Source organism: Bos indicus x Bos taurus, chromosome 9 (genome assembly GCF_003369695.1).
Source record: "Bos indicus x Bos taurus breed Angus x Brahman F1 hybrid chromosome 9, Bos_hybrid_MaternalHap_v2.0, whole genome shotgun sequence".
Taxonomy (NCBI): Eukaryota; Metazoa; Chordata; class Mammalia; order Artiodactyla; family Bovidae; genus Bos; species Bos indicus x Bos taurus.
In genome coordinates this window covers 103,660,472-103,687,397 of record NC_040084.1, presented here as the reverse complement: position 1 = coordinate 103,687,397, position 26,926 = coordinate 103,660,472, and the positions used below count along the sequence as shown (strand labels likewise).

General features: G+C 48.0%; 1 protein-coding gene across 16 annotated transcripts in view; it reads left to right on the top strand.

Moving 5' to 3' along the window:
• The window catches only part of WDR27 (WD repeat domain 27), a 171,957-nt gene extending 148,227 nt beyond the window's left edge, over positions 1–23,730 (top strand). For all 16 annotated transcript variants that reach the window (XM_027552077.1, XM_027552087.1, XM_027552074.1 and 13 more), the window contains one exon: positions 22,273–23,730. In XM_027552077.1, coding sequence (XP_027407878.1) covers positions 22,273–22,368 — 96 coding nt within the window. In that variant the 3' untranslated portion in view covers positions 22,369–23,730. The remainder of the gene's footprint in view (positions 1–22,272) is intronic.
• The last annotated feature ends 3,196 nt before the right edge of the window (positions 23,731–26,926 follow it).

Here is a 26,926-nt window from a genome sequence, read left to right as displayed (position 1 = left end):
CTTACTGTGTTTTCTTCAGTGGAAATGGGGCTACATTTAATTTGTAAACGAATTAGTCTTACCATGTTTTCTTCAGTAGAAGTGGGGATAATCGTAGCAGGAAAACGCTTCTGTAGAAGGTTTGCTGTGCGGTTGTGGGCATCAGATTCTAGTTCTGTTAACTGTGTTTGAGGGTTTGGGTTTGGACCTGTAAACTGGACTAGATCCTAAGTTCTCCCTTTTTCCTCTAATCTCAGGCCTCAGCTCTCCAAACTATGTTCCCAATTTGTCTCCCACCCTCCAAATTGGAATCATTAAGAACTAAAATGCCCTTTTCTTGAAGCCATGTAAGCTAAAGTTGGGTAATTTGATATAAACTTAGAGAAATCACAGCAGCTCGTGTTGCCATAGCAGCTCCGTGCCTGTCGCTGTGTGGTCACTCAGAAGGATCCCAGAGACATTCAAGCTGCAAACAGAGAAGCTCTCAGATTGCCCCTGCAGGCCTCACTCCATCTGAAGATGCTTCAAACCCAACATCCTGAAATCTTGACTGGCGGCCTTAGCACTCCACAAATGGGACTGTTGTCTGTCCCGGTCACTAACCTTGTTTTTCCTTTGTTTCCATGGAAGCACTTTGTATTCAGTTCAGTTCGGTTCAGTCGCTCAGTCGTGTCTGACTCTTTGCGACCCTGTGCACTGCAGCACGCCGGGTCTCCCTGTCCATTACCAACTCCCGGAGTTTACTCAAAATTGATTTCTTATTAACGAAAACCTTGTGCAAATATGTGCAGCACATAGGCCCAATGTGAGGAATCCACCTACATGGCCACTTCCTGCAGAGACACAGCCTCTGATTGAACTGACCTAGTCTCAGGACTAGGAGGGTAAGACAACCCACCAACTCAGAACAGGTTCAAACCTACTTACACCAAGCGGCCAGGCAATAAAGTGTTCTACAATGTCACCAAATCTTTGACTAGATTCCTTGGGACCCCAAGGTCACTGACTTGGTTTTATTGCAGGACCCTTCAAGTTTGGCACAGCTGTTACAGATCGAATTTCAGACTCCTGTCTGTGTAGTTACGACAGGGTTGTGACTAGAGTCCTGTTCAGATCCGTGCTGTCTGAGTTGCAGTGCCCCCTCCCCCTGACTTCATGCATAAGCTACCTGGGTGGTCTCATCCTCACCTCCTCACAGTTGATTCTGATGACTTGGTATCACAGGGTGGGTTGAGCCTAACAGGTGGGATTGTTCTTTTTTGTAATGCAAGTGCCTGACTTCAGCTTTGATTGCCAAGACTCTCACCTCAAAACAGGCATCAGATTCAAGGAAGGCTTCCTGGGAAAAGGGCCAGCCTACCTCCCCCATGGAGGTGCCATTATTTGGAAGATCTTGTTTGATTTCAGTGACTGGTCATTGGACCACTTGATTTATTCTCTCTTCCTGCATTTTAAATTCCTGCTCTTATGTTTTAAATCCCCCAGTAAAGAGGGAGCCCAGGAAAACCCTAGGGCCCCAAGTGGAGCCCCAGGAAAGGTAGGACCGCAGGCTTGTCCTCACAGGACCCGTCTCTCCCTCCCTCCTTCTGTCTGTCTCTCTGTGCCCTGACCTTGCAGTGTGGCACCAGCTGTGCCATGCAATTCCAGGTTCTATAAGTAATGAACCTCTAGTTTTGGAGTTTCCCAATGGCAGTGCTGAGGAGCGTCTTGCAATCATAATGAGAACCACAAGGGCTGGTCCAGTCACAGTGCCGGTTATTGACAGGCTGGAACTGGCGCACAACAGCTATTAAGGTTCCTTTTCGGTATTTGAAAGATAAAATGACTCATGTTATGTGGCATATGTCATGGGTTTGCACAACTTTTGGCATACCGTATCTTTCTAAACAACAAAGCAAGAATGTGATTGTGGTCCACCCAAGCCTTGCCGCAGAGGGGGTGGTCTAAACAAATTCTGGAATAAACAATTTCTGCTCATTTTTGACATTCTGTTTAAAGACATTCTTTTCAGATGTGGGAGTGCATTCCTTTTCATTAGTAGAAGTGACTTCGGATTTTAGACTTTGGGAGGAAGGTGCCTGGGTGTTTTCATAATAAAGGTTCTATTATTAGTGTTTTGCAAATGGTTGACGGATAAACAGTGGAAAGGATGACATCTGTGGGACATGCTGACACCTACAGATGCCTCAGTTGGAAGGAGGGGTTCAAGTGGGGCGTGGACAACTCAACGTTTGAAAGGATAGCCCTCCAGATATCTGGTAGCAATATTGGTACTGGTACTATTAGACCAAACCATATTAAATTACCAGTATTTGCTAGATTGGTGCTCTTATCGTCCGAGTGACCACCTCTTCTCTATGTCTGTTCCCTTTCTCAGGGAGCACAGTGGTCAGGGGTGTCCGCCCAGCGACCTGGGTGCCTGCAGGCTCGAGCCACCGTGGGCACATCGCTGGCTACGACCCCGAGGTCATTAACGCCTGTCACATGTCATTTGAATTTCAGTAGCAACTGTTTATAGAGAGAAGCTCCAAGTTGAATCACTGTGTACTAAATTTGTAGTTACCCATCTGGATAACAAAACAAACTATTGGCAGGAAGAAAAGGAAAATTACAAAAACATAACAGGATGCGTGTGCAGGTCGTACAGCTTTCTCTCTGAAATGCAAGACTCAGTAAAGACGTTTTCCACACTTGGAGCTTGGTCTCCCGTGGGCTCAGCGCCGCCTTCCTCTGACGCGGTTTTCCCGGTAGCGCTCAGCCCCTGGTCTGCGCGCACGGGCTGTGTCCCCGTGTCTTCCTGGGAGTGTCTCAGGCTTGACCCCGACTCTCAAGCTGCTGCTGCCGCCTGTCTGATGTCCTCCTGCCCTCCTGCCACAGCCTTTCTTTGCGGGATGGTCTTCAAATGTCCAGCAGCCTCGTCTTCTCCAGGGAGGACCCTGTTTTTGTAGATTACAGAGATATACTAGGCACCACGAAAATGATCAACTTTTCACTAAAGAACCAAAACTTTGCTTTTGGATCTGGAGAGCCACACGTGACAAGTCCCCAGGCATGTCAAGTAACATTCCATCTGTAATAAATAAGCCCTGGGTGGCTGAAACACATCTCAGATAGGTGAGAAAATATGAACATGAAAACCTTCCTAAGTGAAACTACACTTATTTACTCTCTACTCCAAAACAAGCGAAGTACCATGTTTCTTTCAAAGATGTGGGATGCAGTATGCTCCAGCTGTTTTAAAGGAAACCATACTTTGAAAATTTGGGGGTGAGATAAGTTAACCATTTTTCTTTCTGAATGGAGAAAAACTTTTATCTTCAAAAGACAGTATTAGGAAAATCAATAAGCAAGTCACAGAATGGGAAAGAATGTTTACAGTACACACATCATACTAAAAGCTAGTGTCTGCATAACATAAAGAATTACTGTGGTGTTCAGTCGCTAAGTCATGGCTGACTCTGGAACCCCATGGACTGCAGCATGCCAGGCTCCTCTGTATCCACTATCTCCTGGAGTTTGCTCAAATTCACGTCCATAAAGAACTAATATAATTTATTGTAAGATATAAACAGCCAAAAATGGGCAGAGTAATTGAACAGTCACCTCAAGAAGATATACGAAGGGCAGTGTGAAAAGGAGAATTGCTCAACACCTCAGTCATCAGGGAAAGGCAATTAAAACCACAGCGAGATGCGTCTAACACTCACTAGAATGCCAGTAACTTAAAAAGACTGACAATACAAGTGTTGTCAGGATTTGGCCATAACTTTCAAACAGGCCAATAGAGTGTAAAATGGAATGGTTTATGGAAATGCTTGGCACTTTTTAAAAAGTTGAACACATATTTTCCCTGTGTCTCAAAAATTCCACTTCCAGATATTCATCTGAGAGAGAGAAGGCACATGTCCACAGAATGCCTTGCGTGGGGATGTTCACAGAAGCTTTGTCACAGAATCACAACTAGAGTGAGCCCTGAGTCCATCCCCAGGATAGTGGAGGCCCTCTGGCTGTGTACAGAGGGCACACTTCTCACTGATAGAGGCGCTCACTTCTGCCACACGCAGTGACATTGATGGATCTCAACTATTATTATCCCGAGGGGAAGAAGCCAGAGAGAAAAGAGTACACCGTGTAAGAGAAATTTACAGGAAGTTCCAGAAGAATTCAACCAAGCCTGTGACAGGAGGAATCGATGGCATCCAGGCCGTCTGGGAGGGACAGAGACCCTTCTGGGGTGGCAGACACGCCTTCTGTTACCCACGTGGGCTTCTTAAGTGAACGCATTTGTCAGAACGGAACACGCCACTGTATGCAGTGTTGTTTCAATAAAGTGTTTCTTAAAAGACAGACGCAGATGTGTGTGCCTATTTCCAGTAAAGGCTGAGTAGTGGATGTGACAGAACAGCAATATCAGCAGTAAACTGGGTCTAACTCCCTGCTGTGTCGCCCGCTCCCTTACTCAGCAGCTCTCCTCCCGCACCGTGGCTCCGGGCGCTGCTCTGGGACCCGGGTCACACAGTGCAGGGAGGCGCTTGGTCCTGGAGGGACGGCAGCCTGAGGACCCCCGCCTCCATCTCAGGGGACTGGTGGCATCAGAGCTGCTCACTGGGGGTGGCTGCGCTCATTCCTGCAGAGCAACAGCCATGACCGTTCTAGAGGTTTTCTTCGTACAGCCCACCATTCAAAAGCCAGAGCTCTAATTCCAATAGGTGTGAGTGTGAAAAGTAGATAGTGATGAGTGAGCATTCTGGAAGAGAAGCACTCTTAACTCTGGCGCTGGCATTGTCTGCCTCACTCTCTGCTGCTCCAGTATTACGGCAGCTGTTGGGCACACACAGGCCTTCCCGCGACATCTCCTGCCCCTCAGTTCGTTTACAGTATTGTCCTGGATGGACATGAGTGTGCACCTCCTTCTCCTCCATCCCAGGAACGCTGTTCTAGGTTGGAGGGTCCACCTTTCTGTCCACATCCTCCAAGCCCCCACTCTCCTGTGTGTGCATGAAAACTCCCCTCCTCCATCTGCATCTTGTTCTTTCTAATGTCTTCAGCCTTTGATGCTGAAGTGCTAACTGGACGACGTTCAGGTGAGAGGCGGCAGGGCTGGGCCCTAGGAGTGTGTTGCTTACACGGGCCCTTCAGAACCACAGTCCTGCAGGCGCTGCAGGGCACAGGACTCAGTGTGGCCCAAAGGCTTTTTGTTTCCACGCTGCCCAGTTCCATACTGAGGTTTCTCTCCCCTATTGCAGTAGCTCAGGTAAAATCTGTCTTGCTGTTTTAACAAATGTGCAGCACATTACATATATATATATATAATTGAAGTACATATAACATATTTGTGCAATGTCCAACTGATGTGTTCAAAGATCACATGTATCCTGTGATCTTTTTATTTTCATTTCCTTAATGCTTGCTGGATATTCCCCTCTGTCAACCCCAGAAGCAACTCAGACTCACATCATAAGCTGGACTCGTTCTCTGTCATCTCCAGCTGGCTTCTGTCAGGATTCTGTTCTGTCAGTGGCCTCATCACCCATCCATTCACACTAGCTAGAGACCTCGGAAGCCCCTCCGACACCTGCGTGCTGGGCCTCACCTCCTCTCCATCCACGTCTCAGTAAACAAATCTATTTTGAGAGATTAGTTAAAAGACTATCGAACTGAATCTAAGGAGCTAGAGACGGGCTCATCCACTGAGCAGCCACAGCAGCAGTCACCGTGTTCGGGCGCAGCGAGGCAAAGGGGATGGAAGAGATGCCTCCTTCGTGCTCTCGGGAGGCTCACATCTGACAACATGGAGACAAGACTGATCCAGATGACTGTCAAGTCAAAAAGCTCCTGTTGCAGATGGATGATTCTGTGTGTAGACATGAGTAACTGTTGATAGCCCCAGTAGAATCCCTGAAGAGAAATTCTTGGAAGAACATAATTTGTCCTGAAGGCAGTACCGTAACAAGTATCTGGATGGGTATCAAAAGCAGTGTTTGAAACACATGAGGTCGATGGAAACCCCACCTGCATCTGTCTGACCATGAGTCCTGAGGGTGCAGTCAGAGGAGATGGGAGGTTGAGAACCAAGAGTTCATTCTGGAAACCTGAGGTTCAAGGAGTGCACAGTTTTAATCACAGAAAGAAGCTCTGTATATTAAAAAAATATTCCTGTCGCTTTAATTCCCACACTGCAAGTGCTATCTAAATGGTGAATTAGTAAAATCCAAGCCATACTGGTCCATCTAGTTTTATCTTTATGAGAAGAAACAAAGTCTGAAGACCACTCTGGAATTTCAAGATGCCTGGCTGCTTAACGAAGTTTAACCAAATGTTTTAAAGGAAAAGAACGAATTAAGAAAAAAAAAAACCACAACATTTTGTATGAGATTGTTTGCAGATTTGTTTATGATAGTATTGACTTACAAAAATTGTTTCACTTAACTGACATATGTGAGGTTCAAAGTACATATAATGAAACGTATTAACATGCAGTGAAAAAGTTCACAAATGTGGAGCAGAAGTCCAGCTTTGGAGAAGTAATGTTAAGGATGACTTTGCACTCAGGTGTAGTTGGTGTTACAATTTGAAGCCAAAAGAACAAATTTAATAGAGAAACATCTGCATATTCGTGGGGAAGAGTTTCATTATTTTGAAATCCTTGAACTTTAAAGATCCACTGAATTATAGAAATCCATTTGCACTTTCAAATTTCAACTACCTCTGTCAATGAGAGAAAAAAAGTAAGTTCATAAATGATCGCACATTTGAAGTCTATTTTAATGAGATCAATTTTTCCGATTTTGTTTAATGGCAAGACGGGACATTCAGTCAATTAGAAGATGTGATAACTTGTCTGCTCAGGAGAACAAGGACTGTTGTTTGTTAACCAATGGTGATTATCAGAATGATTCAGTACAAATTCTGAGTCAACAGATCACTGTAGCCAATTTATTTACAAAGCCTGATGTAAAAGAGTGATATCTGCAAGAACACACTAAAGTTTTCATTAAAGTTTGAGAAGGTAGTTTTGGAAGAGTCGTTCATTCTCAGCATTCAAGAATGTCGCAAATGTTTTACCTTTTCTTTCAAGGTCATAGAATATAAGGAACAGAGAAACGAGCTTTTGATCGTCTTGCCCACGCAGATGCTCCTGCATCCCCGGGGTTGCTGCCCAACGCCAGCCAGACAGGCGTTTCTGTGTTCTGTGCGTGGGAGCTTGGGAGCCCCAAGGCGCTGGCAGAGGCCAAACCCTCCTCGTGCCCTGCCCCCTGCCTTCGTGGCTCATGTGACCCTCCTGGCCAGGGTCTGAACCACTGTCCCTGAACAAGTCACACTTGTCCCCACGGCCCCTTGGCCCCTGACAGCCCCACGCTTTAGAGCTCCCCCAAGCCGGTGCCCCCAGGCCCTCCCTGTCCTGGGACCCACACGGCCGCCATCAGCTCTGCCCCCGTAGCCTGTGCTGGACGTCATGACCTGACATCTCTGGCTGCTCCATGGGGCAGCTGCCTGGGGTTCAGTTCTGCTTTGCGGAGCAGCGGGGGCCTGAGCCCGGCCCTCCACGCAGTCCCACCGCGCACAGGGGTGAGTCCGGCTCTCTGGTCTGCAGACTCCATGGTTTTTCTCTAAATGGCAGGGCCTGCTCATAAGTAAACCACACCCATGGCGAAGCTGCACATATGAAAACAGACTTGGGGGGCACTGTGGGTAGCAGGGGGAGAGGGGCCCCCAACACTGCCACCTTCTCCCTTGCACCCACCCCGCCATGCAAGGACTCGGGGGCTCATGAGTTCATGGAAGTGAAACTTTCCACTTGCCCAGCCCAGGTCAGGGGTTCAGCCGTCACCTGCTGCCGCTGGACTGAGTGGGGCCCCAGGGGCCACGGGCGGCCACAGCCCCGCCTCCAGCTGCAGCCAGGAGGCCCTGGGCCAGACCCCGCTGGGCAGGAGGGCGGCGCCCGAAGACAGGTGCAGGGGCTGGCGTGGGAGCCGCGCTCTGCACAGTCCGCCTCGGCCCTGGAGTCTTACACGTGGCAGAGGGAGGGTTCCACGCCGATGACTAATCGTGTTTTTAAATTTCCATTTGTAATAATAACAACAGTGCCTGACACCAGCCAGTACTGCTGGGTGCCGGGCACCACCTGAAACGTGCCTCTGTGCACCACTGACCTCCTCCAGGCCTCCTGCCTGTTACTGACCCCGTTTTACAGCCAGGGAGACTGAGCCTGAGGATGGTGCCTGTGGCCTGAGGCCTGGACGTGGAACCAGGACAGCCCCGATCCAGGGTTGAGGCTCGCAGTCACGAGGCAGAGCAGAGACCCCAGAAACATCTCCAAATAAGCATGTATTAGGGATTTCCTGATAGCAGAGGGAGCCATGGGCTCACTTCAGTCACATTGAGGTTTTCCATTCACTCTGCATTGAGGCAAAGCCAGCAATGTTAGAAACTTGAGAACTAGGCCTCAAAGCTAGAGTCAGCGTATAGCTCCTCTTCTGACGGTGATTTGGTATTGTTTTATCCTCCCAGCTCCAGCCAATCATGATAGGCTTGGGTTCTCTGTATCTGAAGATGCTCATGGGGATAAGCCCGGTCTCCCTGGGTGCCTAATCCCCTTCTAAGCAGCAACACACCTAATCTTTGCCTGAGGCTACAGGGGAGGATTGAACACGGTGGGGTGGGGGTAGCTGGGAGGTAGCAGGCTCTGCAGGTTGCCAGGGGCCTCCAGCTCCCCCGTTAGTCCCGACTCTCCCAGCGGAGAGGAGGCAGAAGACGAGGTGGAGCAGCAGGAGCCTGTGCCGGCTGGTGCCCTCGACCCAAGGTTGAGAGTGGTGCTGAGGTCTCGCCCCAGGAAGGTGCCCGCCCTCCAGGGCTGGCTGCTGCTGTGCAGGCCCTTAGCCTCGATTTCACCCTCAAAGCTGCAAAGTCTCAACCACAGCAGACCAAGGCCTGCCCTCCCCTGAGGATGTCCTGCTCCCTCGAGGGTGCTGACCTCAGACCAGGGTTTCCCAAATGCAGCTGGGACGTGGGCAGTCCCTTGGGCTTGGCAGCATCACTGCTCTGGGCGGCCAACAGGACACCCAGAAAGGCTTCTCCAGGTTCACAGGAAGCCCATTCACACGGGGGCCCCTGACACCATCCATCGGGGCCATCTCTGCTGCCAACACCCTGAGCCACAAACAGGGCTCCTGGAGGAGAGCAGGATATGAAATCGTGAGTGACCTGGGAATAGGGCAGAAGAGGAAGAGGTAGTGGTCGGTGGAGAACACTTGCAGACTCGTGTGGATGTGGTTTTTTTATTCCAGTGATCTTGGCAGTTGCCTGAGTCTAAATTATTAGCCTCAGGAGAACATACTGTGAGGACACAGAATGGCATCCCACGGAATCCATGCTAACAGGCGTGACGGACACTGTTATGGGGACAGCAAAGGCTCAGACGCGATACCGCACCTTTGTTCTGCTGCTGCTAAGTCACTTCAGTTGTGTCCGACTCTTCGACCCCATAGACCGCAGCCCACCAGGCTTCCCCGTCCCTGGGATTCTCCAGGCAAGAACACTGGAGTGGGTTGCCATTTCCTTCTCCAATGCATGGAAGTGAAAAGTGAAAGTGAAGTCGCTTAGTCGTGTCCGACTCTATTGACCCCATGGACTGCAGCCTACCAGGCTCCTCCGTCCATGGGATCTTCTAGGCAAAAGTACTGGAGTGGGGTGCCATTGCCTTCTCCGGCGTCTTTGTTCAGTGTTAGCATAAATGTCCTGATCACATGTGGAGAAACAAATAAACGGAAGGCTGAACTGGTGCTTTGTGTGAAGCCGACTCCTTCAAAGGCATTCTGCTTCTGGGTTTGTGTCTGAATGCCCATTCTAGAGGAGCCACCTATGATGTGACAGCAATAGCCTCTCCCGAACCCAGAAACACTCTCCCAGCTGATCACAGAGCTCATAGTTCTACTAATAAGACTCATTTTGAAGTTGAAACTCCAATACATTGGCCACCTGATGTGAAGAACTGACTCATTTGAAAAGACCCTGATGCTGGGAAAGATTGAAGGCAGGAGAAGGGGATGACAGAGGATGAGATGGTTGCATGGCATCACCGATTCAACGGACATGAGTTTGGGTGAACTTTGGGAGTTGGTGATAGACAGGGAGGCCTGGCGTGCTGCAGTTCATGGGGTTGCAAAGAGTTGGACACAACTGAGCAACTGAACTGAACTACTCTTTTGAGTTTATAGTAATTTCTGTAGATGGGGACAGCTCTGTGGCAGAAGGAGCTGGGAGCCTAGTTTGGGAGTATCAGTCAAGTGTCTCCCGTGCTGTGTTGAGCTATTTCCTGTCCCTGTTCCTGTGGTGGCTGTTTCTGTAGGAACTGTCTCCAAGGCATCCATTCTTTCTGTGGGTCTTTAATAAGCCCCTACCAGGCCCCAGAGGATGAGGATGCAGGGCTGTCCACGCTCGACCCCCTCTTCCTCTCACATATCAACATATCCGGTTCTCCAGAGATCCTGCTGGCGTGGCCTCCACAGGTGTCCTCGGTCTGGCCTCACAGGCCCCTCTCACTGCCGTGAGCCAACCAAACACCGATGCTCATCACTGAGCCTCTTCCCAGGGCTCTCGGAGGCTCCTGCCCCGAAGCAGACAGGCTGATGCTTACTGTCCCTCCTGTTCTCCTGAGCACACTCTCCTTTCTGAGCCCCAGCTCTCCTGAAGGAGGGAGCAGCCCACAGCTGCATCTGGGCCAGGATATGGTAGGGTGACCACACTCCTAGACTGACTTCTACAGCCCCAGGGACACAACTCCTGTTTCTACCCTTCTGCAGCTCAGACCAGGGGACCTGGGTGACAAAAAGGACCTGGTCCTGAAACATGACTTGCAGGAAAGCCACTCGTCTGGAAAACTGGTTTTGACCCATAAACACACAGTTGGCCCCACACCATTGCTCAGCTCTGACACCAGCAGAATAGTCTCGGGAGCACTTACGGAAACGTGTCTCCTCGTCTCTCGGGCGAGCACACCAGCCTTCTTCCAGCTGCCCTGTCTCCCTGCACCCCACAGCCAGGCATGAGCCACTCTGCTCAAGGGGGAACTGAGCAGAAGGGTCATGTTATGAATGTGTTCTCTCCCTCCGAGGGCTTCATCTGACCCCGGCTGCTCACGCTGTGAGCTGAGAAGGCCTGAGCGTCAGCCACGCAGCTCAGATTTCCTGGCCTGTGTCCACAGCACAAAGGCCACAGGAGGTGCTTTGGGAAGGAGATCCTGTGATCATACGTGTGTGGGAGATGCTGCCCATCTCTTTCTTAAGAGCTTCGGCACTAGCGGTGGTGATGTATGGAGTGTCCAGAACTGTGTCACGGTCCCACAGTCTAAACGATTCTCTAAACCTCCTGACGCCACCTAACTCTTTCCTTGGCTCGTTGTGCTTGGTTCATTCATAGACTGTGAGCCCATGCAGGGGAAAGTGCAAAAGACATCAGAGACAGAACACAGAGCAAGAGAGAGACTTCCTCGTCGTGTGATGGAGAAAATACATGCTGGAAGGGGTGGAGCTTCCACGATATTAAATATTTAGCAAAAAATAGATTAAAAATTGAGTGCTATGCTTTCTGAATGACTTTATATTTTCCCTCTAAGACTTCACCCAGATGATTCAGTCTTCTGTTTTGTATCTGCAGAGACTGAAGGCGGGGATTAGACTCGGGTATTCCAGAAAACGTCTAGTAAGTTTTAGTCGGCACTGCCCGTTGGGCCTCCTTGGTCTCCACTCCTGGCTGTGTGGAGGCCCTGGGAGCACAGACCTCTGTCCTCTGCGGGCCCTCTGTTGCCCTCCTTCTCCCCCCACCCCCAGTGTGGTGACCGCACTTAAAGCCACAGGTTCCTGCAGTCGAGGGAGAGCCTTGCCTTTGCTGGTCACAGAGTGGTTGCCCTGCCCCCAGCCAGGCCCTTTGTACATTCACCCCGTGCAGAGGCCCACGACGAGGGGCCATTGTCACGGCCCCCGCCAAGCCCGTCCTCTGGGACCCCTCTTTGCTTCCAGCAGCATCACTGCAACTTCCTTCAAAACTGGAAGACAGCAGCTCTGCACAGCTACTTGTTTGAAGACCAGAGCTAAATGGCTTCTAATGAGGGTCCACTCTTGAAGGAGAGCCATGTATTGACCCTGGCACCGTGCAAATGGCCTGCGCCCTTCCAGGCCGGGCATCCAGGTCTTTGGGTGCCCCATCCACATTGGATGCCCGCCCCATCAGGAACACGGCGCCTGGCAGTTCCCTCAGCAGGCTGGCGCCACCGCACTCCAGTGTCCAAGGATGGTCCACCTGGGCCCCACATGGAACTGGGCAGAGGGCACAGGACAGACACCGCCGGTCACTGGGCAAATCCTGCCACGGGCCCCTCTAGGGCGGGTGGGCCAGCGGGCTGCGGCCTCAGCAGATGCCAACCAGGCCTCACGAATGAGCCAACGGAGCTGGAGCAGCAGAGGCGTCTATGGTCTTCGCCAGGGAAGAGCGATATCCATGCGGGCCGGAAGTGGCTGAAACACCGGAAATGGGCAGGAAAGGGCCGGAGGGGCTAGTCTCGCGAGACGTGATAGAGGCGGAGCCGGGTGGGGCGGAAGCGGTCGGGGTTGGTGGAAAGGCAGTCGGAGCTGCGGCCTCAGTGGAGACGCGGAGTCGGGGGGAAGGGACTGCGTGCGGCCTGGGCCCGTCCCAGGTCTGGTGCACGCGCTCCGGCCGGTGCCGCTGCGGGAGTCACAGCCTCGTCCTTGTCCAGCCGGGGATACCTCGCAAGGCAGGCTGGCCTCAGGTGTGAGCCAGGCAGGTGGCGGTGGAGGTGGTGCTGTGTCAGGAGGGTGGCTCTCCTCCAGGGACACCCGGACAGGCAGTGCTTCAGGGAGAGCATGGCGAGGCTGGAGGTCTGGGAAGGGCGCTTCTGAGGAGGGCGCATTGGTGAGGCGGGGCCGCTGGGGAGGCGCAGGCGGCCGAGCGGACTGTGTCACTGGCACTGGGGTGTCTGAGAGGCGTGCCAGGACCAGGACCCAGGGAGCCGTGGGGGTTGGGGGCGCCGAACCAATGCCCCACTGGCCTCCGCGGGGGCAGGGACCCCGGGGCGGAGTGTTTCCAGCGGCTGCCAGGCTGCTTCCCCACATGCTGCTGCTTCAGGTTGAATGCCTGCTTCTCCCCCACCCCACCCCCTCCCACCACCCCACCCAGGCTTCTCCAGCTTTGGGTTCCGAACTGTCAGGAAGCTCCCTTGGGTTGAAGAGGGATGGGGGTGAGAGTCGGGAGATGTGTTCTGCAGGCACAGGCCCCTCCGTGGTCCAGCTGCTGTACCACCCCCGAGCCAGAGGGACCCAGAGGCGCGGCTGCAGGGTTTGGGCTGAGTGTAGCGGGAACGTCCGCGTGACCCGGTCGGTAAGGCTGGCATGGCCTGCGCCTGGTGGCCAGCTCTCTGTACCTTCTCATTTCCTCCAGTTGTTGTGTGACACCTGGACCTTTATCTGGTAGCAAATAACCACGGGGCTTGGCTTCTCACCCAGGTGGTCTGTGATCCAAAACAAACCGATGGAAGCCAAACTGACGCTCAGTAGGCCAAGTGTTGTGCCGCTTTCGGATGGGAACCGGGGGTGAACGGGCGTGTCCACCTTGCTACAGCAGTTATTTCCACAGACGCCTCAGGATAATGCATTTCCAGAGAAAACTTGTTTTCAAAACTGACTTCAGTTCCAGCTCTATTGGCGGTAGCTCCCAGTGGCATCTCACATGTAATTCAGTTGATAAACTCAGGGCAAAGCCAGTTTCCTTAATTTTCCAATTGATAATCCAGCTCAAACAGACATAATTAATAAGACAAATCTTAATATTTAATCAGTTAACAGAGGGCTTGTCAGAATTCCAAAGCTGAAACTTGCTCAAAAATTTAATTATTCTAAAGCTTGGTTATGCAATAAAACTAAGTGATTTTAACTCAAACTGACTGTAGCTACTTTTGATTTTTTTTTTAATTAATTAATTAATTTTACTTTACAATATTGAAGACGCTTACTCCTTGGGAAGAAAGTTATTACCAACCTAGATAGCATATTCAAAAGCAGAGACATTACTTTGCCAACAAAGGTCCATCTAGTCAAAGCTATGGTTTTTCCAGTGGTCATGTGTGGATGTGAGAGTTGGACTGTGAAGAAAGCTGAGTGCTGAAGAATTGATGCTTTTGAACTGTGGTGTTGGAGAAGACTCTTTCGAGTCCCTTGGACTGCAAGGAGACCCAACCAGTCCATCCTAAAGGAGATCAGTGCTGGGTGTTCATTGGAAGGACTGATGCTAAAGCTGAACTCCAGTACTTTGGCCACCTCATTCAAAGAGTTGACTCACTGGAAAAGACTCTGATACTGGAGGGATTGGGGGCAGGAGGAGAAGGGGACGACAGAGGATGAGATGGCTGGATGGCATCACTGACTTGATGGACATGAGTCTGAGTGAACTCCGGGAGTTGGTGATGGACAGGGAGGGCTGGCATGCTGCGATTCATGGGGCCGCAAAGAGTTGGACATGACTGAGCGACTGAACTGAACTACCATACATTGACTTGAATCCACCATGAATGTACATGTGTTAAGGAGAGTTTTATACCCCCTTGGAGGAATCAGTGGTGAAGGGAAGCCTGGCTTCCTTATTCTTCTAATAGTTCTATCAGATAATATCTGGAGTTGGACCTGGGATGCACAACCTGTGCCTCTGGTTTATGTGAGGAGCCTGTAAGCTTTTCCTTATGAGCCAGAGCTTCCAGCATGACTGATGTGTGAGACGGACAGTGTTCCATGGCCCAGATGCTCAGAAGTCAGTCCCCAAACCAACTCTGACTCACTAGAGTTGGTCACCACTCTTGTAAGTGACTTCTCAGTGTGAAACTCAAAGAAGAGGTATATGTGCCTTCTCTGGGTCGATGAGGTCATCTTCCTGCAGATGAAGGTGACACAGAAAGAACCCCTCAGAGCTTGGCCTTGTCACCCCACAGTATGCATGAATGGTTGTGGGGGGGTCCACCTAGGAGGCCACTTGGGGGACATTGTACCACTAGGGTGCCTGTAGAAGCGAGTCTTGTGAATCCTGGTGAAGACATGACTCATGACAGTGTAACATGCAGGACAGTGTCGAGTAACACGGAAAAAGGCCCGGAGCAAACTCTTGTTCTCCTCTGTTCCCAGAGCAGGATGCTGAGCACCAGCGTCTCCTTGTTTTGGTCGAAATGTCAGTGCAAGGACAGCATGGGAAGGAGAGCATCTCAGCACGTTCTCACAGCACACACGTCACATACATAGACGAAAAGTGTCTTGAGAAGGAGGATGCGAAACTCAGTCATACTTGAGGTGCACAGATCAGAGCGCTTTCTTCCTCTTTCTTTTGTCCCAGTGTGACTTGAGTATCACTTGGCCCCTTAGAAGATTGTCCCAGAAGATTGTCCCCTGACGCTATGGATTCCACAATTTACACCCTCAGCAGGCGTTTTTAGAATGATGGACATTCAGTTGGATTCCACAGTAACAAATGCTCTGACTTAAGCCCTGCTTAAGCCCCAGGACTGGAAAAGGTCAGTTTTCATTCCAGTCCTAAAGAGAAGCAATGCCAAAGAATGCTCAAACTACTGCACAGTTGCACTCATCTCACACACTAATGCTCAAAATTCTCCAAGCCAGGTTCAACAGTAAGTGAACCATGAACTTCCAGATGTTCAAGCTGGATTTAGAAAAGGCAGAGCAACCAGAGATCAAATTGCCAACATCCGTTGGATCATCAAAAAAAAGCAAGAGAGTTCCAGAAAAACATCTATTTCTGCTTTATTGACTCTGCCAAAGCCTTTGACTGTGTGGATCACAACAAACTGTGGAAAATTCTGAAAGACATGGGAATACCAGACCTCCTGACCTGCCTCTTGAGAAACCTATACGCAAGTCAGGAAGCAACAGTTAGAACTGGACATGGAACAACAGACTGGTTCCAAGTAGGAAAGGAGTATGTCAAAGCTGTATATTTTCACCCTGCTTATTTAACTTATATGCAGAGTACATCATGAGAAACGCTGGGCTGGAAGAAGCACAAGCTGGAATCAAGATTGCTGGGAGAAATATCAATAACCTCAGATATGCAGATGATACCACCCTTAAGGCAGAAAGCAAAGAAGAACTAAAGAGCCTCTTGATGAAATGAAAGAGGAGAGTGAAAAAGTTGGCTTAAAGCTCAACATTTAGAAAAGTAAGATCACGGCATCTGGTCCCATCACTTAATGGCAAATAGATGGGGAAACAGTGACAGACTTTATTTTCTGGGGCTCCAAAATCACTGCAGATGGTGACTGCAGCCATGAAATTAAAAGACGCTTGCTCCTTGGAAAAAAAGTTGTGACCACCCTAGACAGCATATTAAAAAGCAGAGACATTACTTTGCCATCAAAGGTCCATCTAGGCAAAGCTATGGTTTTTCCAGTGGTCATGTATGGATGTGAGAGTTGGACTATAAGAAAGCTGAGTGCTGAAGAATTGATGCTTTTGAACTGTGGTGTTGGAGAAGACTCTTGCGAGTCCCTTGAACTACAAGGAGATCCAACCAGTCCATCCTAAATGAAATCAGTCCTGAATATTCATTGGAAGGACTGATACTGAAACTCCAATACTTTGGCCACCTGATGCGAAGAACTGACTCATTGGAAAAGACCCTGATGCTGGGAAAGATTGAAGGCAGAAGAAAAAGGGGACGACAGAGGATGAGATGGTTGGATGGCATCACCGACTCAATGGACATGAATTTGAATAAACTCCAGGAGTTGGTGATGTACAGAGAGGCCTGGCATTGTGCGGTTCATGGGGTCACAAAGAGTCAGACACGACTAAGCGACTGAACTGAACTGAAGCCCTGCTGTGTGGTGATGTCACTCCCTAACCTTTTTGACCCAGATCTCCTTCCTGGGAGTCACCCCACAAATACTGATGTGTTGTCGTTGGTTTTCCTGCTGCGTCCACTCTTGGGTCATCAGTGGGTTGGCAAACACTGGCCCTTGCAGTGTCTCCCTGCTCTCAGCCCCTCCAGCTGCTCAGCATTCACAATACCCCTTTCATCCCATAAGGTCATCACTGTGCCAAGCACGTAGGAAGCCTGGAGGCGGCATTGTCCTCTACCTGTTAGAGCAGATCCACACACAGAGAAATACTTTTCTTCTGTCAGAAGTGAACGGGTGACCCTTGGACGTGGCATGATACAGTCATAAGGGGTCATGGGAATGGGGCAGAAATGTGTATTTCTTACCATCTGCTCTTTGCCAGTCACAAGCTTCAAGGTTTTCTATGAAGACACTCCCTTTCCCCCAAGTTCAGCTGTGTGCATTCCTGTGCTGTGGGAGGAGTCACAGCATCCCCTGTCTCTTAAGGCAGAAGGCAGGTTGGGAAGCACCCGGAGACTTCTGATGCCCTAGGAAATGGAGCCATGGGCCTTTTAGACTTGTTTAGTAGAACAGATTTTGAGGTCAAGAAAATGATTTTTATTTCGCCAGAAAAATCTCATGTGAGGAACCTCTTCTTTCTTGCTCTAATGGATTTTTTCCCAATATGATGGTAGTGATTAAACTGGCTAATTTGCGTATTTGTAGGAAATAAAAATTGAGTCAAGAATTTTTCATTGGGTTTTTCACTTTAGCAACTTTAAAAATAACTTCACTTGAATTCAGTGCTTCTTTCTTGTGGTTATAAAGCTTTATTTCTTAAAAATTATACCATTCTCCATCGTATCTGAGTTTTTGAGTGAATTGAGTCTTCAAAACATCTAGTTTATCTCTTGTCGAAGCTTAGAGGTCTCATTGCTTGAATTTGGGTAAAGCCTGTCTGTAGAAGCAGGTTCCCAGAGTTTCGTCCTCATCCGTCCTCTGGATTCCATCAACTGCCCTTCTTCCCTTGTTGACCCCGAGCTACATTTCCCACGGTAACTTTCAATCACAAGCACTCACCCACTTTTCCTTTCCCAAGTTTCAGAAGGCAGCCTCTCCTTGGAGTTTATGACAACTTTATATAAAATGATATAATTATGAGACCCATCCATATCAAGTCAGATGCTCTACCCCCCACTCCCCACCCCATGCCCTGGAGTCTGGAACTTCTTCCTCTCATCCTGTCTTATCCTCTCCTCCCAGAAGAGTGTGTGTGCATTTGCTGAGCTGCCTGGTTTCGGGTGTGACCTCTCTCCCTCCCTGTGCTTTGTGAGGTGTGGGGCAGGCACTATTCATTCATCTCACCATCCACAAGTATTTCCCGAGTGCATCCTGTGTACTCTGTTCTAAGTGTGGAAGTTCAATGGAGAATAGAACTCACGGAGAGAACACTAAACAAGACATGTAAACGTGAATTTTGGAGTGTTTGGAGAGAAACGAGACAGAACAAGTGGTCTGTTCATGGCTACCAGGCTTCACAATAGGGATATCTGAGGAGATGAGGGGCGGGCAGTTGGAATGACTGAGGGGAGAGCAGAGGAACTGGCCACAGAGGTCCTGAGGCAGGACGCTGCTCTGTCTGGTCAGTGAGCAGCAGGAAGGCCCAGGGTTTGAGCAGAGAGATGTGGGAGTTGGGGGTGGTCTCAGAGAAGACCTGTCAGCGTGGACTTGTGGTGAAGCCTCTGGGAGGACCTCGGGTCACATGGGAGACCGTTGAGGGTTTTAAGCAGAGAAATGATTCAGTTTGACTTAGCCAAAACCTTACCCTGATGCAAAGGGCTTAGACAACCAGGAAGTCAGAGGCCACAGTCCTCTCACTTCTGACACTGACTGCAGGTTCAGGGCCTGCAAACCTCTGTCCAGTTTAACAAGTCCCTAGAAGGACTTGCTGAGAATTGGATATTTACAGTTATGATTTAATGCAGAGAAAACACAGACCAAGGTCAGCCATGGGGAGATGTGTGTAGGACAGGGTCTTGGAGATGCACCGTGAGGGGAGCCTCTGTGGCCCTCTCCCTGTGGAACCAGGACTCTGCGGGCATCTGTGTGTGATGGCCAGTCAACCAGAAGTACCCCAGCCTTGGTGTGTGGAATTGTTACTGGGACCCTGTTTCATAGGCATGACTAACTGTCCTCGTGGCACATCTGTCCGTAAATCCCTGCTGCAGGCCCTGGGGCCCATACCTTACACCATCTTGTTACTGCGTCTGGCTCAAGGCTCCAGATAGTTGCAGATCACTCTCAGGAGTTGAAGACCAAGACCGGACCTCTTCAGGGGCAGAGTTAGTGGCTACTGAATCTCAGGCAGTGCTGGAAGTTTTGACCCAAAGCTTCTCAATATCTTCTTAGCCAGAGCAAGAACTGGAAACATTTCAACTTCTCTTGAAGGAAATGAATTCTTATACATTGGTAATAAGTCTGTTAATATTCTTATACATTGGTAATATGTCTGTTAATTGGTAATACGTCGAATTTGCGTAAAGCCTGTCCATAGAAGCCAGGTTCCCAAAGTTGCATCCTTGTCTATCCTTTGACTTCCATCAGCTGCCCTTCTTCCCTTGTTGACTCTGATTGGAGAAACACTAAGCAAAGCATTGGAGGTTTAGGCAGTTCCTAAAGAATTTTATCTCAACATTGGCAGTGTTATTATTACAGGAAAATATTAATTCTCTTGATGCCCCATCACTTCTCTGGTCCAGGGGAAGGTGCAGAGGACTGTTGTCATGACTGGTCATTTAGTGAGTGGTCCCCTGAACGCCCGTCTGCATTCACCACACTGTGTGTCTTCCCAACATTTGGGTTACAAATAGCAGCTATATGAAGACTACTGGAACTGCTGGGGGCCCCGAAGCCTCCAAGAGTCCTGCAAACATTGCTGATGTCCAGGAGCACATAGACCAGGGAAGACTTCCCAAACTTTGAAAAACAAAGCCAGAAGAAGCATTTTTTGTTGCTGTTGAGCATCAGCTGTGAGTGCTGGGTGTTTCCAGAGAAGTGCCTTATGCCAGGACCCAGAGTGTAGTTATGAGGGAGCAGAGCACAGGGGCACCTGTGTGCTAGGGAGACGGACCGCATCGAGAATGGGTAATGCACACACTGCACTCAGAATCAGCAGAGGCCATGGGGTTCAATGAGTAGAGACCTCAGATGGTGAAAAGGGGATTCCTGCCTGGTAGAGTCCAGAGGAAAAGTGTTTGCTGGGTTCCTCCTGAAATGGGAGCTAAAACGAAAGTCATGTGTAAAAGTTGTGGTAGCTTCTGCTGAGGTGGTTCGCAGAATTGGTTTGCCTGAGAGACCTGTGGGCCATTTGGAACAGTGTGTTAGAGCCAATCTTTGTTTCCATTAGAATCTAAATATAAGACCTTCCCTCTTCTCTTCCTTTTCCCTCCCATGGTTTCTCATTCTTGCCCAATTTCCTAGTTTATTGTATTTCATACTGAATCTTCAAGAACTGTTGAACAATAGAATGACCAACGAAGAGGGCTGTGCTGGGACAACTGACTCAGCCTCTCCTGGGTGTCCTCTGGACAAGCTGCCGTTGATGACAGCAGAGTGTTATCCATGTGCAGTGCTGGAGAGGATTAAATATTTATGGTGGAGATTCCACACCAGATGGAAGAATTGGGAATGATCCCTCATTTTGCTGGGAAAGCAACCTGCAGTCTCTAAATCCCATAACCTGAGCGCAAATGGCTCTTGGCTCAGGGACTCCAGCCGGGCCCTCCCACCTCCCCTGTGTGGACACAGATACTCAGGAGTGGAGCTCGGCCCTGACTTGTGCATGACGGTAGTTCTCAGTAATGCCTCGGCAAGCTGCAGCCTGTGGGCCTGCGCTCAAATCCCTGTTAGGGGTCTTCAGAGAAAAACCATATTGCTAGAAGAGATTCCTCTGCAGGTCATGAATTACGAGGCCTGTCAGATGAAACAGTCCTCAGGGGCACTGACTTGGTAGGTTTTAATTTGTCCTGTACTTTTACAGCTGGCTTGTTTCTTGGACTTCCAACATTTACAAATTGCAAGTCTGCTTGTAAAGTGGTGGAATCTACTTGCACATTTGTTTCTAACTATTGATTGTTGGGAGATAGTAAAATTCAAATATTTGCATTAACTTTAGAAACCAAAGGTCAGTTCGGTGAACATTTCTTGGTGTTATTCCCATAATACTTGAAGGTTGAACATGTCCATGATTTTCTTCCCTGATTTGTTACCACATTCCTATGTAAGTCATCTGAGCATAAAAAGGTTTTCAATAACAGTTTCTCAGTACCTATTAATTATATCTGATGTTAGAAGTTCAATTAGTTCAATTTTAAATCTTTTGAGTTTCGAAACAGTGAAACAGCTTTTTTTTTTTCTCTTGTAAACTATTTATACTTACTTTTAATGTGATAATAATATGCCCTATTTTCTTCCAACAGCCTAGAGCCCAGGCCTGAAACAGTGTTCTTTGCCAAAATAATGCAAAATTTAATCTTGTTGATCAATGGCATTATGGCAAGAAAAGTGCCGTATATGTACTTTTACTTTCCTCACGCATTCTAGATGCTTTACAGATAGTGGTAAAGGAGTATATTAGCTCTTTGGAAGCAAAGCTTAGAGTCAAGGTGATCTTGTTAGAGTCAGCTGCAGAGGAAACAAGAAAACCATACCCGAAACACAGTGTCAATCACTTCTCACGCAAAAACCGTTGAAGTTGCTCTGTGGTTTATGTCCTTTTAGCCTTAGTTGAATGATACTAATTATACTCTTCTGGAGGGATTTTAGAAGTTCTCCTTTAGGTTCTTTTATCAAAGTTATATCTGTATAGAAAAGCTTATTTATATTCGTTCATACAATTTTTATTATCTTTTCCAGTGAAGAGAAAACTTGGGACTTGAGTTCTATCTATAATATTTTATTTTTCAATAGTAAAACCCCTAAACAATATTATAAAATGACATTCAATAGAGGTGGGTGGAATGATGGGTACATAGGTTTTTATTGTATTTATTCTTATTAAATTTATGCTTATTAGATTATTTCAAGGATGGCTTCTGGTTTATACATGTTTGTAGTGGCAGAAATTTTCTATACTCTCTAATTTTTTATCTTCAGCTATAAATATAATCTTGGCTTTACTCTGAGCAGTTAGCATGTTTTTGAATACAGAAAATATAATACACCTAAAAATGACTCAAAGAAAATATCAAAGTCATTATTTCACATGACAATAAGCCTGGTGGTAGAGTGGCTTGAAACTGAGTGAACAGAGCTGGCGGCCACTACTCAGGGCCCAGGATCTTTCCAGCGTCCTGCTCTGCTGCTAACAGCCTGCCTTTTTGTCTTTCCTCTCCCACGGCTTGCAGTTTGCACAGACCGCAGTTTTTGGCCTCAAGTGCAAGCACAAGAACCAGCAGGTGTGGGAGCATGTGGTGTTCAGCCGTGAGAAGACACGGGCCTGAGAACACCGAGAAGAAAGAACCAGCAGTCGAGGGAGCATGTGGTTTTCAGCTGTGAGAAGACACGGGCCTGAGAACACCGAGAAGAAAAAATGGTTTCTTTCTATTTGTGTTTCTCTCCTGAAGCCTCTCAGCTGGACTGCTCCCTCATGACTCATTGGCTGAAGTTGGGCCACACACTCCTGCCCTCATCAGCAACTGCAAGGGCAGAGCCTTACCATGTGCCCCAAGGCCGGAGTGTGAGGCCACCACCTCTGCCGCGTGGGCATCAGGGAATGTCTCTGTGGACCAGGAAAACCGGGTGGGGTCTTGGTGTGCTGCCAGCAGCGCTTCCCACCTGTGCTGTGCTGGCTCCACACGGAGCAGAAGGTAGGTGGCTGCAGGTCTCTGGAATCAAGACCACTGTCTACACTTCTTCCCAGTGACTCAAGGCACACATGGTCCTGCCTGAACCTGGAGCCCATATGTAACCGTGTCCTCTTGGGAACTTAGAATATTGGAATTCATGAAATCTGAGAGGCACAAGCTTATTCCATTTATTTATTTTCCATGGGCTTTTATAGCTGTTTAATAGCCATTGTGTGTATTCTGAAGTATTAAGTTTGTTGCTTTTTGATCTTATTTCTTTCATTCTTGGTCAGGGTTTGTCTTGCTGCCTTTCCTCAAACACTCTCATGAAAAGAGAAAACCATGCCCATTGCTCCACTCCTGGGTCTAATGTTTGTGTGTGCACCTGGGCCAAGCATGTCTTGTCCCCAAGCCTCCTTGACGACAGGTAGTTATTTCCCTTAATGTGTCTACAAAGCCCTAGATGAGAAGGGAAGGGGGACCCAAGGTTAGTCTTTTTGACCTGTGGATTAAGCATTGGTTGTGGTTCCCTTAAGGAGGAATCCTAAAACGCATTTATTGACAGTGCTGACCGGGCTCACTGAGATGGAAATCAACAGGGAAAACACCCTTGGGCACCACAGGGTCCCTGTGAGAAAGACCCTTGAGAAGTAAAAGGTAAGATCACGTATAATGAGGACAAAGGGCATTCGGATGTCAGTAAGTGGCCTGATTAATTTTTATAACATAATTTCTGGGAACTGACCATGGCTCAGATCATGAACTCATTGCAGAATTCAAGCTTAAGTTGAAGAAAGTAGGGAAACCACTAGGCCATGAGCTAAATCAAATCCCTTATGATTGTACAGTGGGGATGGTGAATGGATTCAAGGGCTTCGACTCGGGAGACAGGGCACCTGGAGAACTATGGGTGGAGGCTCAAACACTGTACAAGAGTGGTAACTAAAACCATCCCCAAGGGAAAGAGATGCAAGAAGGCAAAGCGGTTGTCTGAGGAGGCCTTATAAATAGCTGAGGAAAGAAGAGAAGTGAAAAGCAAAAGAGAAATGGAAAGATACACCCAACTGAGTGCAGAGTTCCACAGACTAGCAAGGAGATACAGGAAGGCCTCCTTAAATGAACTGTGCAAAGAAATAGAGGAAAGCAATAGAATGGGAAAGGCTAGAGATTTCTTTTAAAAATTGGAGATATCAAGGGAACATTACATGCAAGGATGGGCATGATAAAGGACAGAAATGGTAAGGACCTAACAGAAGCAGAAGAGATTGAAAAGAGATAGCAAGAATACACAGAACTATTCAAAAAAGGTCTTAATGACCCAGATAACCAGGATGGTGTGGTCACTCACCTAGAGCCAGACATCCAGGAATGTGAAGTCAAGTGGGCCTTGGGAAACATTACTATGAACAAAGCTAGAGGAAATGTGGGAATTCCAGCTGAGCTATTTCAAATCCTAAAAGATGATGTTGTGAAAGTGCTACACTCAGTATGCCAGCACATTTGGAAAACTCAGCAGTGGCCACAGGACTGGAAAAGGTCAGTTTTCATTCCAATCCCAAAGAAAGACAATGCCAGAGAATGTTCAAACTACCAAACAATTGCACTCATCTCACACACTAGCAAAGTAACGCTCAAAATTCTCCATGCCGGGCTTCAGTAGTGCAGGAACTGAGAACTTCCAGATATTCAAGCTGGATTTAGAAAAGACAGAGGAACAAGAGATCAAATTGCCAACATCTGCTGGATCATAGAAAAAGCAGGAGAGTTCTAGAAAAAACATCTACTTCTGCTTTATTGACTATGCCAAAGCCTTTGACTGTGTGGACCACAACAAACTGTGGAAAATTCTGAAAGAGATGGGAATACCAGATCACCTTTCCTGACTCCTGAGAAACCTGTGTGCAGGTCAAGAAGCAACAGTTAGAATTAGACATAGAACAATGTACTGGTTCCAAATTGGGAAAGGAGTATGTCAAGGCTATATATAGTCACCCTGCCTATTTAACTTATATGCAGAGTACATCATGCACAATGCTGGGTTGGATGAAGCACAAGCTGGAATCAAGATTGCTGGGAGAAATATCAATAACCTCAGATATGCAGATGACACCACCCTTATGTCAGAAAGTGAAGAAGAACTAAGGAGCCTCTTGATGTAAGTCAAGAGGAGAGTGAAAATTTGACTTAAAACTCAACATTCAAAAAATTAAGATTATGGCATCTGGTCCCATCACTTCATGGCAAATAGATGGAGAAACAATGGAAACAGTGAGAGACTTTATTTTATTTGGCTCCAAAATCAATGTGGATGGCTACTGCAGCTGTGAAAGTAAAAGACACTTGCTCCTTGGAAGAAAAGCTATGACCACCCTAGACATCGTATTAAAAAGCAGAGACATTACTTTGCCAACAAAGGTCCATCTAATTAAATGTATGGTTTTTCCAGTAGTCATGTATGGATGTGAGAGTTGGACCATAAAGAAAGTTGAGCACTAAAGAACTGATGCTTTTGAACTGTGGTGTTGGAGAAGACTCTTGAGAGTCCCTTGGACTGCAAGGAGATCCAACCAGTCCATCCTAAAGGAAATCAGTCCTGAATATTCATTGGAAGGACTGATGCTGAAGCTGAAACTCCAATACTTTGGCCACCTGATGTGAAGAAATAACTCATTGAAAAAGACCCTGATGCTGGGAAAGATTGAAGGCAGAAGGAGAAGGGGACGACAGAGGATGAGATGGTTGGATGGCATCACTGACTCAATGGACATGAATTTGAGTAAGCTCCAGGAGTTGGTGATGGACAGGGAAGCCTGGTGTGATGCAGTCCATGGGTTGCAGAGTCAGACATGACTGAGCAACTGAACCAAAAAATTACATCAGGCGTGTACACCTTTTCAAAATTCAAAATCCCTAAAAGAAAAGGTAGATTTATTATGGTTGGGAACAAAGTGAGCAGAGTTTCTTCCTCTCTTCTCTGAAAATGTCATTTCAGTGTGGCTTTATGGAGCCTTGGCCACTGTATCTGCTGAGTGTCAGGGACTCTTAGGCACGTGGCACTCCCGTGTGAGCTGGCCAAGGGCCGCACAAAAAGCCATTGCAGGTGCGTGCACTCCACATCCAGAATCCTTTCAGCACCCACATCCTGCCTCTCTTAACTCATCTGGTCCTTGCCCATTGTTCATCACCCTATCTTCTGCTGTCCATCAGGACCCTGGATCGACATCACAGTGTATCTGCCCCATTCTGACTTTGTTCTCCTTCAGAACATTGACCTCCAGTGTTTGCCGAAAGGCTCCATGCCTGGCTCTTCTGGACAAACATTAGTGGGTCCTGTGACTTGTCCTGCGTTCACCTCTAGGACCCTGCCCCACTGTGGCTGCCACTTGTTCAGCTGTTTAACAGAAGAGGTGGTGCAGGTAGGATTTTACACTTGGAAATTTAAATTTAGGTCAATGTACTAATATAAATTTCTTTGTTGAACTTATCATAAAACTAGTACCAAATTATCATCTAGTCTTTGGCAATTTCAGAGGTGACAGTGAGTGAAGGAAGTGGAACCTTAGGTTACAGATTAGGTAATCCCATCGTAAGAGATTATCTCTTGTGAGCACTACTCATGGGTGATTCCTTTCCTCTGCATGGGATGAAGAGTTACTGAGTAATTACAAATGAAAGTGACTTTGGGTCAGCCCCAAAGAAGGCTTTGTGAACCAGTTGGGGGTCTAGGACAGTCACTGAATGTGCAGATGACTGGACTCTGTGCAGCCCCTTGAAGACGCATCAAGAGACAAGGCATTTCATGCTGCACACTCGCACCTGTTCCGAGTCTTCAAGTGAAGTTGTTAAGGTCAAGCTCTGAAAAATCTTCCTGGAAACCAGTTAATACATTTTTATTTTTGTGTTGAACCAGAATTTCCCATACATGTTTGGCCGTAGGGCCCATCATTAATATTTTGGGTTATGTGTTAATTTCACCAAGAATCAGCCTTCATGGAGCATATTTTGACAGTCATACCCTAACCTAGTGGGTTTCCCTAGTGGCTAAGATGGTAAACAATCAGCCTGAAATGTGAGAGACCTGGGATCAATCCCTGGGTAGGATAGATCATGAAGAAGGGAATGGCAAATCACTCCAGTATTCTTGCCTGGAGAGTTTTAAGGACAGAGGAACCTAGTGGGCCACAGCTCACGGGGTCGCAAAGAGTTGAACACG